Source organism: Cucurbita maxima, unplaced genomic scaffold (assembly GCF_002738345.1).
Source record: "Cucurbita maxima cultivar Rimu unplaced genomic scaffold, Cmax_1.0 Cma_Scf00004, whole genome shotgun sequence".
Lineage (NCBI taxonomy): Eukaryota > Viridiplantae > Streptophyta > Magnoliopsida > Cucurbitales > Cucurbitaceae > Cucurbita > Cucurbita maxima.
In genome coordinates, this window is record NW_019272020.1 from 1870966 (window position 1) to 1884535 (window position 13570).

At 33.1% G+C, this 13570-nt stretch overlaps 2 protein-coding genes across 2 annotated transcripts in view; one reads left to right on the forward strand and one right to left on the reverse strand.

The window, feature by feature from the left end:
* Positions 1–1236: 1236 nt before the first annotated feature.
* Positions 1237–13570, forward strand: part of LOC111478100 (NAD(P)H-quinone oxidoreductase subunit O, chloroplastic) — a 30038-nt gene continuing 17704 nt past the window's right edge. Inside the window, exon 1 of the mRNA XM_023122199.1 lies at positions 1237–1337. Within this exon, the coding sequence (XP_022977967.1) occupies positions 1335–1337 (3 nt within the window). The 5' untranslated portion in view covers positions 1237–1334. The remainder of the gene's footprint in view (positions 1338–13570) is intronic.
* LOC111478097 (histone deacetylase 14) lies at positions 7986–13322 on the reverse strand. Its single transcript, XM_023122196.1, has 9 exons — positions 13118–13322; positions 12423–12667; positions 11799–11873; positions 11403–11504; positions 10840–10911; positions 9418–9474; positions 8958–9209; positions 8559–8740; positions 7986–8429 (listed from the first exon to the last, which is right to left on the reverse strand). Exons 1-9 carry the CDS (start codon positions 13158–13160, stop codon positions 8129–8131), a joined length of 1329 nt encoding a protein of 442 aa, XP_022977964.1. The 5' UTR covers positions 13161–13322; the 3' UTR covers positions 7986–8128.

Consider the following 13570-nt stretch of genomic DNA (forward strand, 5'->3'; position numbering starts at 1 on the left):
AAAAAAAAAAAAAAAAAAAAAAAAAAAANTATATATACATATACGTACTTTTTAAGAAAATTTAAATTTTTTATGGTTACTATTTTTAGAGAAATTTACATATATATATATATGACTTATAATTTAATTTTAATATTTTGCATATAATTATTGAAATTATGGTATGTTTTATTTTAAAAAATTTATTTTTCGTCTCTAAAAAAAATTTAGTTTGATAATCTCATTTTAATTCATATTCATAATTTTTTTAATATTTTATTATTTTCCAAACTATAAATAAATTATTTTTTTAAAAAATAATTAAAGAAGAAAAATAAATGAAAATATCTCTTGACTATTTAATTAATTTTTAAAATTTATATGGCTTAAAATCTTTATATTTTTAATTAAAATTTTTTGAGAATTTGAAACTAGAAATGGTTACTTTTAATTAGTATATAATTAGAATAGAGATAATATTCCTACCTGGATTTACTCAACAAACTTATTTTGATCCTAAATACTTTGGAGTTTGATATTTATAGTCGTGGTTGAACACTATTCAAATTGATATACTCGAATCTTACAACAAAGATTAATGGATCATTTCTCTCTTATTTTTTAAAGATAAAAAAAGATTATTGATTATTCTCTCTCGAGTGAATTTTAAGTTAAACACAGTTTTTACACAAGTAATTAAATTTGATCGCTCAAATGAATTTGTAATGTATTTTAATTAATTTAAATATTAAATATGTGAGAATTAAATGGGTAATTTTTTTTTATCTTTCTAATAAAAAATGTGGATTTAGATAATAAAAGATGAATTAATTTTTTAAAATAAATATATTTTTTATTAAAAATAAATAAATTCACCACTTCTTCAACGTTAGGGATTGCAATGAGAAAATTTGAAAGACAAAAAAAAGTATTAATGCAACTTTTTGAAAAAAATTAAATTTTTTATGGCCCTATTTTGTGAAGAAATTTATGAGTATATGACTTATAATTTAATTTTAATATTATGCATTTAATTATTGAAATTATCTTATTTTTTAGTTTAAAAAAATTACTTTTGGTCTCTAAAATTTTATTCGGATAATATTTTTTATTTTAATTGAACTATGCTTAAATGTCATTCGTGCCATCTTTTTAATTTTAAGGAACGATTAAATCGATATTGTGATATTTTAAATTATTTTAAATTATTTTTTTAGTTCTTGAATCACAATAATATAATATTTTAAATTACTTTTAAGATTAAAAATCATTAATAAAGAGAGAAGACTTGGTGCAGAGAGGGAGCAATCTAATGCTTGTTGAAATCTTTGAGGGCATCTTCAAAGGATACGAGAATGGTCAGCAACATATGACCAAGGAATACCATCATCGTTTAGAACTTCTATCACCATAATATAAGTTTGGATTTCAATACGTATGTTGGCGATACCATATGACAGACCGTTCACCACACACTTGTAAATGAAGCAATGTCCACCAATCCTATTATTCTCTTCCACGACAAACCTTGCAGCCTCTTGCACTTGTTTGTCGTTGACATCCTTAATTACTGGAAGTGGAATTGAAGGACACACTTCTCCCGAACACATTCTAAAACAGCTTTGATAGATAGCTTCAACCAACTTACTTTGCTCATAAATATTTTGGAGTTCACCATACCATATAACAGACCATTCACCACACGCTTGTAAATGAAGCAATGTCCACCGTTTTTGTTATTCTCTTCCACGACAAACCTTGCAGCCTCTTGCACTTGTTTGTCGTTGACATCCTTAATTACTGGAAGTGGAATTGAATGACACACTTCTCCCAAACTCATTCTAAAACACCTTTGATAGATAGCTTCAACCAACTTACTTTGCTCATGAATATTTTGGAGTTTCATATTTATAGTTGTTAAACGCTATTCAAATTGATATAGTCGAATCTTACAATACAAATTAATTGAGCATTCATCTATTTGGAGATAGTTTCGAATCAAATTCTTTAATTTGGATGACTACGACATTGTTTTAGTCAAACAACTAAAACTAGTGTATTACTGGGTAGTACAAACATTTTGTAAGTGTATTTTTCGTTTTTAGTAATAAATTACACATTAATAGTTAGATACAATTAATCTTAAATAAAATTGTGAGTAAAAGTTTGGATTGAGCCCAATTGAACGAGCAATATTAAATTATATCTAAAAATATATAAGGTTTCATTTTTTTAAAACATTCCCAGGAATCAGTGTTATATTATCTTCAAAGATTAAAAAAAAAAAAAAAATTATTCTCTCTCGAATATGGTACGGTATTGATTATTCTCTCGTAAAAAAAAGATTAGAGTCGGGGAGAGAACATGGATTGTGAGTGCGAGAATTCCAGTACTCGCGCATTTTCCGGCGACCGCACAAGTATTGAACACTTCACTTAAATTATTTTTAAATATATTAGTGCATTTAACATATTGATTTAGAATTTCTTTTTAATATATATGTATTTATATAATAAATTAGTCCTTCACTTATGATCTTATCTAATATATATAATTAAGAGTTGAATTTGACAAATTTTAAAGAAAAAGAAAAAGATAAGTATATATATATATATAGATAAGTATGTAATTATTTTACTGTGGCTCTATGCCATTTTCGTAGTTAAAAACAGTAACGCCTCCTTTATTGTAGAGAGAGAGGGCTTAGTGTAAACACAATGAGCAATCTAATGGTTGTTGAAATCCTTGAGGACATCTTCAAAAGAAAAGACGAAGGGATCTATGAAGTTAAGTCCATTGTGCTTCACCTTTGCAATATATGACCAAGGAATACCGTCATTTAGAGCTTCTATCACAAGAATATAATATTGATGAGGATGATCGGGGTTGTCGATATTATCGGACAAACCGTTCACTACACGCTTGTAAATCAAACAATGTCCACCACTCTCGTTTTTCCGTTGCACTGCAAACCTTGCAACCTGTTGTACTTTTTTGTGATTGACATCCTTAATTGGAAATAGATCTGAAGGAAACATATCTTCATGACTCATTTTGACAACACCTTTGATAGATAGTTTCAACAAACTTCCTTTGATCATGAATACTTTCAAGTTCCATATTTATAGTCGTGGCTCAACACTAATCAAATTGATATAGTCGAATCTTCTTCTCTTATTTTTCAAAGATAAAAAAGATTATTCTCTCGAATATAGTACGATATTGATTATTCTCTCTAAACTAAATTTTACTTAAAACACAATTTTTTAAAATTAAATATATTTTTATTTAAAAAATAAATTCACCATTTTTTCAACCTTTGAACACAAATAAATTTAGAGCATTAAAATATTTGAAAGAACAAAAAAAAAAATATATATGACTTATAATTTAATTTTAATATTATGAAACGGTATAATCTCGATTTTATATCAGCTAATGCTTCCATTTATTTATAAATGAAATTTGTGGGGCGTTTTTTTGAAATTTGACAATAATTATTTGGTTATTTCTTTACCCTTTTAAAGAAATTCAACTTTCGACCTCTTGAATGCTCAAAGTTATTAGCAAAGTACTATCGATTATGATCCTTGATACTCACCCAACTCGAAATTCAAGTTCGTTCATGTTCGTATGTGTGTCAAACCAAAAGATAATATGCTCGTTAAAGTTAGGAATAATTTATTATATTTGTTGGAATTAAATGACCGAACCAAATTTAAAATAAAAAAAATGTTTATGGTATAATACACCGGATAGTTTAATTTTTATGAATTAGGTTTGGAAGATTGTGCTTTAATTCAAACGATATTTAATAACTAATCATTTTAATATTTATATTCAAACGAGTAATAGTGAGGAAGTAAAATAAGCTGATCCAAAATAAAATTAGAAAATTTGTATAACAAAATCTCCCTACTCCTCCTATAGTTATATGATGTAAGCCGTTTTTGCTGTCATTTTGCTTGCATCACATATAACACTAATTTCAATCTCTCAATTATTGCTTTCAAAATTCGCTTTCGAAATCTCTCTGCCCCAATTTTCTAAAACTTTCTTCTTGAATCGAGGCCAGAGGCTTGAGCATACGTCGTTTGGCCATAGGCGACGCAAGAACGAATTGGCTTAACTCACTTCTTGATGGGAAGTGAGTGTCGTACAATCACAAGTCTGCTGCCATCAAAAGCGCGATTGAGACAATTAGTCATTTTACTTATAATCGTCATATTTACTTAGCGATGAGGAAGCTTCGTAGTACCTTAATATGCATAAATAAGAGTCGAGTTTGACAAAATTTGAGAAAAAAAGACAAGATAAGTATGTGATTATTTTATTGTAGCTCTATGCCATTTTTATAGTTAAGAACAGTAACTGCGAGTACAGAGAGAGAGAGGGCGCAGTCTAATGCTTGTTGAAATCCTTAAGGACATCTTCAAAGGATTCGAGATACATCTCATTTAGGGGACGCACATTGAATCGCACATTTGCAACATATGACCAAGGAATACCATCGTTGTTTAGAACTTCTATCACCATAATATAATGTTTGATTACAATATGTATGTTGGCCATACCATATAACAGACCGTTCACCACACGCTTGTAAATGAAGCAATGTCCACCGTTTTTGTTATTCTCTTCCACTGCAAACCTTGCAGCCTCTTGCACTTCTTTGTCGTTGACATCCTTAATTACTGGAAGTGGAATTGAATGACACACTTCTCCCGAACTCATTCTAAAACACCTTTGATAGATAGCTTCAACCAACTTACTTTGCTCATGAATATTTTGGAGTTTCATATTTATAGTTGTTAAACGCTATTCAAATTGATATAGTCGAATCTTACAACACAAATTAATTGAGCATTCATCTATTTGGAGATAGTTTCGAATCAAATTCTTTAATTTGGATGACTACGACATTGTTTTAGTCAAACAACTAAAACTAGTGTATTACTCGGTAGTACAAACATTTTGTAAGTGTATTTTTCGTTTTTAGTAATAAATTACACATTAATAGTTAGATACAATTAATCTTAAATAAAATTGTGAGTCAAAGTTTGGACTGAGCCCAATTGAACGAGCAATATTAAATTATATCTAAAAATATATAAGGTTTCATTTTTTTAAAACATTCCGAGGAGTCAGTGTTATAAGTGTTTTTGATTCTCTCTTTTATTTTTCAAAGATTAAAAAAAAAAAAAAGATTATTCTCTCTCGAATATGGTACGGTATTGATTATTCTCTCGTAAAAAAAAGATTAGAGCTGGAGAGAGAACGTGGATTGTGAGCGTGAGAATTCCGGCACTCGGCACATTTTCCAGCGATCGCCGAATTTTACATAGAAATCATCCATCATCAAAATCAATTGTAAAATAAAAAAAGGTTATAAGCTAAGATAATTTGAATAATTATAAATGAGAAATAATATTAAAGCAAAATTGTAAACCTAATGGTATAAATATTCTCATGCTCTCTTTTAAATTAGTACATATTTATTATTTCAACCATTTATTTTAATCTTTTAATTTCATTTCACTCAATAGGTATTTATAAATATTTATATAAAAAAAAAAAAAAAGCAAAGGAATTAATTATGAATAAATAAAAATAATATTAACAAATAAAAATGAGTCTGTAAACCATATTTTTCTTTTAAAGTGAATCGATTTGCGACCCAAAAAAATGGAGAAAATGGCGAACCACCTTTTTCGAATCCAGTATGGGACTGTAAGCAGCTGAAGTATTGTTAGGAACTTCAAAGCACCTTAGACACTTGGGTAACAGTAGAGGTTAGAATTTAAAGTAAAGTCTGCCGATACCTACTAGGGTAAGTTTGTGATAAGAGTCTACAAGTATTTTTGCTTCTTGTGTATACACCTCTTCCCTCTTTCCTTTTTTTCTCGAGCTATTCGCAGGTTGCGAGTCGAGGTGAAGGAGCATTCTAGATCTGTGCAGTTATAGAGAAGGTCGTTTCGGAGTATCAGTTCATTTTTATATTTGAGTTTTTTCTATTTCTTTTTGTACTTGTATCTCGAACTCTTTTCCTCATTTGTAATAAATTTGAATAGTTTGAGATTTTCATCTTTTATTTGGTTTTGTGTTTGTCTTTTTATTCATAGTCCGAGATTCAAACTCTCGAAAATTTGGTCGTGGTAAAGAAATGTTACAAGAATCTAATCTTTCAGCTTCAAAGAAAGAAATATATGTCAATAACCGAAAAGTTATGTTCATGTTAACAAGCTAACTATGATTTTTAAGAGAAAAGAAATAAGCGACTGAAACGTAAGATCGTCTTTATTTTATTATTCTTATATTATTCTTGCATAATTAGTAATAGATAAAGATAATACAATAGCATGCTATCATCTGTAAGGAGATAAGAAAGCTTAGGCATTGTGGATGACAGGGCCAGGGCCCATGGGGGGTAGGCAGAAAGGCTCAAAAGCCAAGAGTTCCCAGGACTTGGCGCATTGCTTGTCAAGCACATCGGCCACATACAACTTAATAGCAGGGCATTGGTGAGGAAGTACCAGCACTTCTTTCACCTCTACCACAAGGCTGTATTTTTTTCCTTCACACACCATCATACTCTCGCCGCTCACCACACGAACGAACGTCATCCCGACACCGCACAGCCCGCGAACATGCTCCATCACTGCAAACCTTCCCAGTTCTTGTACGTATGGGTCATGGACGTTAACTGGTTCCCAACCACAAGACTTGGGCTTGTGAAGCAAGGCATCGTTTTGTCCGTGGGCGACTACCTTGAGATCCATTGTAATCTTTGGTGGATGGTTGGAAGAGAAGTTTATAATAATGTGGGCTTGTTGTGTATGGATATGGCATAGTAGCTCGATATTTATAGAGAGTTGAGGTTAGTCGTTATAAAGGGATATAAAGGAAGTTGATTCGAAGACGAAAGAGTTCAATAATAGAAGTTGAGATGCCATGGAATGTTAGCATGCAGACACAAAGAATTTCATGGTTTAGATAAGATGCGTTTGAATCCAATTCAGTCGGGCAGGACCAAGCTTACTTTTATCTTATGAGCCACTAGGGTATATTGTTCTTCTACTCAAACGCGTTGAGAAAGGTTTCTACGCTCTTATTCTCCCCTTCCAACTAATGTGGGATCTCACGGTTTTAAAACACTTTTGCTAGAGAGAGGTTTTCTACGACCTTATTCTCCCTTTCCAACTAATGTGGGATTCTCACAATCCATCCCCGTTAGAGACCCAGCAAAGACTAATAAAGAATGTTTTGTTTCCCTCTCCTCCAACTAATGTGGAATCTCACGGTCTACCCCCTTTGGAGCTCAGTGTCCTCGAAGGTATTCGTTTCTCTCTCCAATCGAGTGAGACCTCACAATTCACCCATTTTTCATCAATGTTTTAAAAATCTATTATGGAGAGGTTTTCACATACTTATAAAAAATGTTTTGTCCCCTCTAACGTGTGATCTCATAAAATTTATATAAAATTTATCTAGGAGAAAAAAATACTTCTAAAATTCTTCGACAACTGTTATATTCATCTTTATTGGATCTTACTCGATCTCTAGAGGCCAATTCGAATATAGTCCAATTAAAAGGATGGTACATAGGGATAGGAAGAATGTCTCCAAATAAACTACGCAGATCATTACAAAAAATAATAGATCAAAATAATAGATCAGATAGGAGATTTCCACTACCAGAAATAATGGATACCTACGCTATTTTATTCCTAATTTTTTTCTACTAAAGGGATTCCCACACCAATAAATTGAGATATTTTCATTGAACTAGTAAGTTCTATAATGCTGATGGAAGTGTACAAAATTTCATGGAATGAGAATCTCATTGATGGAGAAAAAAGTAGAAAAGATGTATAGAAATATCCATGAAATGAAGAAAAGTAGAAGAGTTGCGTAGGAATATCCTGGAATGAGAATTCCACTGCCCCACTCCTTTATATGTTTACAAGATTCTCCCAAACCATGTTGATCATCTGTGATCAATAGGGGTACAAACAACAAGATATCATTGCTTTATATTTCCTATCTTTGAAAATATGTTCATCAAATACACATCAAGTTACTATGCAGGTCTACTTGAAAGTACACAATAATTAGGATGAAAAGAAGATATCTAGAAATAAATTGAACTTTAAAGTGAATGTATTTGTTTTACATTCTGGATCACTTGCTTAAGCCTCCTTGATGGTTCTTCATACAAGATTGCAGGGTTATCAAACTCCGACGCCAAGCTCCGTTCGCCAAGAAACGCACGGAATGAGTCAGCCACTGAATATGAAAGAGACTCGAGGTTGTAGCCTCCTTCCAGAAAAAATACACATCGACCTTCGCATAAATCTGTTGCCAGTTGCTTGATATTGGATGCAAGCATGTAGTATGTTCCGGTCGTGAATTGCAGACTGGCTAAGGGATCTAAGACATGAGCATCATACCTGCAGAAATAAGATCATTCGAATTCAGACTAGAACATAATTAACTTCCTAAATCAAATGCAAAAAAGAAAAGGAAAAGTTGATTGATCTTCAAGCTTTATTAAAATTTTCTAGAGGTGGGGGACTCACCCAGCAGAGACAAGAATGATATCAGGCTTAAATCTTTGAGCACAGGGTACAATAACTTCGTCAAACACCATTTTCATGGCATAATCACCAGAGCCCCCTGGTAGAGGAATATTCAGAGTTGTTCCTACCCCGTCTCCACGACCCACTTCATCAATTTTACCAGTTCCAGGGTAACTTCCATCCTGAACCAGAAGGGATTAAATTACCAATGGAAGTTAATGACACCAAGCAAAAGAAACAGGGCAAAGTCCAGGAAACCCCCCCAAGTCTATGCAGTTACCAACAGTTGTGCATTACAGGTTTACAGTTAATTTCTCATGTCTCAGTTGTTCATGCGTGTTTCTGATAACCACATCAAAGAATGAAAGATATTTCATATTGTTTCTAAAGAATGCTAACTTGGTGAGTTGAAAGGAAGAATATATCTGAATCGTCGTAGAATGCATCGCTTGTCCCATTCCCATGGTGAGCATCAAAATCTATAATAAAGACACGCTTCAATCCATGCACACGTTGAGCATAACGAGCTGCAATAGCTACGTTCCCAAAAACACAGAATCCCATCGGTCCCTTGGGTACTGCATGATGTCCTGGAGGCCTTATCAATGCAAAACCAATTGGCGGATTCTTGTAGGTTTTTGACGCTTTGACCTGAAACCAAGTACACAAGAATATGAAACTTCAACTACTTATGCTTATGCGAAGGTTTGGACACTACGGAATTAAAATCTAATGTCTCAACACTTAAAAGTAGAAAGCTCAGAAGTTCTCCTATCAAACTGGTAGTCTGGCTTAATATATGGGATTACATACAAAATTATCATTAAGAAGTGACTAACGTGCTGGGTTGAGACATCACCACTGAATCAACTAAAGAAATTCCTGCTCCAGCTGCAACAAGTGATTCATTAAATGTCTGCATTGCCAACAGTATCAAAATGTGGTCAAGCTAATGGTATTGCTCCAAATAAAAAACATTAATGCTAAAGTATCATGTAATACATTATATAAAAGACGCATACTTGACATGTGTGAGTGTGACATATGCGCATGAGATCAGAGATCAGATTGCTACGGTCAGAAATAAGGCGCTTTCATAGATAGTTTCTATGGGAGAAACGTATTCTTCTTCAAAGAAAAAAAAAAGGGTTTCTTAAAATATTGTTCCCTTTTCGTTCATGTATTGGATCTCATCAAAAGAAAATAATGCATTTAATAAATTATTGTAGAAAAACAAAAACAAAAAAAAAAATCTTATAGCTTTTTTAAGCGTAATCACCGTAAGAACTACCAAGATAATAATTTACATAAGTGATGCACAACCCAATATGCATTTCAATTAAAATCTGAAGTAGCAAAACCACAGTTATTGAACCTACACGTAAATGGTTATTATTATTATTTTTTGATAAGAGACAATTTCATTGATGAATGAAATTTATAAGAGGGATGTATAATCCATGGCGTTTACAAAAGAACTTCCCAATTTGCAATGAGAGAGGTATAACTATAGGAATAACTATAGGAAGTAAAAATATTAGACAGTTTAGATCAAGATATAGCTTAGTTGTAAATGGTTATTATATTTTTTAAAATAAGTAATTCACAATCAATCAAGTGACGTTGGAATCGATAGGGGGAGTGATCACTGCTACTTTGTAGTTAGAGTGACTTAAGGACATGATTCTTGATTGTTTCTTGTCCATCAGAAGAAGAAAATATAAGCCAGGTTTAAAAGGGGAATATGCTTAGGTGATGAATTTCAAGAGTGGGGAGTTGTTAACTTCACAATTAAGTACAACGGAATTCTACAGCTGTAGGTAATAAAAGTTTTCTTTGTCCACATCCACAGGCAATGCTGTAAAAATTTTGCTAAAACAAACTCGCCAGGTGTCTCTAAAAACAAAATTTTATTCTCATAATTGCAGCCTCGAAATGGTTGACATATTCCAACTGGCTGCAGAGAGAGGGAGAGTGGAAATGGTCAAGTGCTTTTCTTCTTTCTTTAAGCAAAAAGTTATAAGGATTCTCTATTAAAGAATATTCCCCTGGATGTTTATTAGATTCCTTCGGATGGAAAGGACGGGCTATAGTCCTTGGTCTTTATGTTCAAGATTAGCCATCAAAGGCGTTAGTGGCTATGGTCCTGGACTTGTAGGGTCCTGCCTTAGTATATCACAATTAAGGTTAGAGTTCATGATGGAAGGAATATGATTTAGGGTCCTGACTCGACTCCATACTGACATTATTAAGCATAAAAAGCTGCAGCAGACAAACTCACAGTGGCAGTGGCATAAGTCGGTCCAGAGCCTTCAATTAAAATAAGACCATCTTGAGAAGCCCTATCCATAGCCTGCAAATATGCAGAAGTAAACACCATTGCAATAAGACCTTTAAGGAAGATGTTTAGTGCTTCAGAATTACTCTGGCCTCTCCAAATAAGTTATAAACGTCCTGATACATTTTCAAATATCAGAAGCAAGAAGGAAAAAAAAAAAAAAAAAAAAAGATTACAACTGAAATAAATCCTCTGCAACTCCAAGCGTGATCTAGGGTTAGAACGTTGTCGAAACAAGTTGACGCAAATAAAGCGCGCATTTACAAATTTTCCCAACTAAATGAAAAAAACCAACCTCCATTATATTGTGTGAACATGAATGACAAGATTGATATCAAAAAAGAAGATTTTGATAGTCCAAATACCTATGCATAGTCATTAGAACGTATGAACATTTACATTTCTGTTCTGAAAGTGATTTCAAAATAAAACAAAATTATTTTTGACATCGACTTTGGCAATAGCATGACCCTAAACTTGTAATTAATAGAAAACCAAGAGGCTACCTTTTCAAGGCCTGTCACGTATGATTTTGAATGAACACTCACAATGTCATCAACTGAAGCAGGTTTGTAATTTTGAAGTTCAACGACATTTGAGCCTTGAAACTGCAATATATTATACCAAAAAAAGGAAAGTGTTCAATTTTAAAACATACGTTCATATAATGAATAAAAAGTACCACAGCTATGGAGGAATTGCACAAGGCTAGAGGACTTTGATAGTGAATGAAATGTGCAAGAGAAAGAGATAGTTAGAAATGGAAACATAGAGAGATAGAAATGTGGGACTAAGTGTGATTTGTTGGCTTCAAAATCTGATTTCTCGTGTTTTATAATTTCTGGCTTCCAACAGTTGGAAAAACCTCTCAGAATCAGGTTGTGAGTTTCCAAGAGCATTACCTTAGGTGTGAGTTCCATATTTTCAAGAGCATTCGCTATAGCAGGGACCCTGAGATGAGATTCTGGATGAGATTCCTGTTACAGAAAATTTAAGGAACAAATCAATGCAAGAGCTAAGTAAATAAACAAGTAGGGAAAAGCAGAAAGATCTTTGATGGTCCAGTTAGAATTTATTGCTTTTGTCCCATTTTATTACTTTGTTTAGTATTCTTAGCCAGTGCAATGTGTCACAATCGCACTTCTTCTGATGTTTACAAGCGATTGTGTGGCACACACTCTCAACGTGAATGAGTCAGCCAATTCTAATGTGTGTCGTCGTTGGCCAAACGACGTATACTCAAGTCTCTCGCCCTGTTTTGAGTAGAAAGTGGGTAGGGAGATTTTAAAAAGAGAGTTTGAAAGCAATGTCATAGGCTAGCAAGTAAGAAAAGCAACACAACAGCTTAGATAGCATATAACTCCAAATAGAAAGAATTGACGCATAGTCACATCCCCTTATAGTACTTTTGAGGCTTTCAAGTCTACCAGACATAGACATGATTTTGCCGAAACTTCATACTGGACAAACATGACCGTGACATGTGATATATTAATCAAACATGGTCTTAAGTAAACTAGGAGTACCTGATTATGACCCGTAGCAGCAGCAACAGAATAAATAATTTTCACATTATCATAGAGCTTCAATGGACTGTCACTTGAACTAGAAGAACAGAGTACAGCCACCCTATTAACTTCCGAACGATAATGTGTTTTTCTCCTAGGTTCGTTTCGTGAACATCTCTTCTGCAAAAATGTTGTGTTCGAGGAAGCCCAACAAAGAAACTTACAAATTCCGAAACGAGGCTGGACCGAGCACAAGACATTTCCTGTTCAATTTGCAATCCTATTCAGAAACGCTCATCCAAATAATCGAATAGCCTAATAAAAATCCTGGGGAAAATCATCAAACAAGGATGTAAAGAAGGCTCCCCACTGAAATTGCAACCCCAAAATCGTCATAACTTTACTAACAGATAGCATCCCCACCTTCGTGTACAAGTAACGAATGCTAAAACTGGAAGACTCAGTGATATCTGATCATAAATTTGTCGACCATTAAAGAAGTTAATAAACAAAAAACATCAAAATCCCTATATAAATAAAATCAATTCGAGACGAGAAAAAGGTAAGTACACAAGAACCCAGATAGAGAAGAAAATCAAATCACCCCCTAATTTAGACTTGAAATCAAATACAATCCAGAACAAAGAAGACATTAAGAAAATAAAGCAGCAATTAGAGTTTTTGAAGCGCAATCTGAGATAGGAGCGAGAGACCAGCATAACATGATGAAGATTGTTGCAGAATGCGAAACTCCATTAGGAGAGCCTTCAATAACGGAAACGAATAGTTGATACACTGCGCGCCAGATATCAGGCGAGGCGGTAAGCTGGAGGAGCCGGAACTTTTCGCAATCTGAATCTGTTACGTGGCCTAATTGAAACCCACGATTATTAACGATAGCCGTTGAAAATCATTGACCTACAAATGAATTTCCTTTATTCTCAGAAAAATTACAATCACAATCGCTCGTATATTTGTTATAGTCGTTCTTATCATTCAAGCTTACCACTAGTACATATTGTATTGTTTTAGCCTTTGAAGAGGGTTTAGCCCTACTCTAACTCATATTTGTGGTGACTGATTGTGGTCTCATTTAGAACCGTCAAAACCGACCATTAACAGATATGGTTCCCTTCGGCTATTGTGAGATTCCATAGGAGAACCAA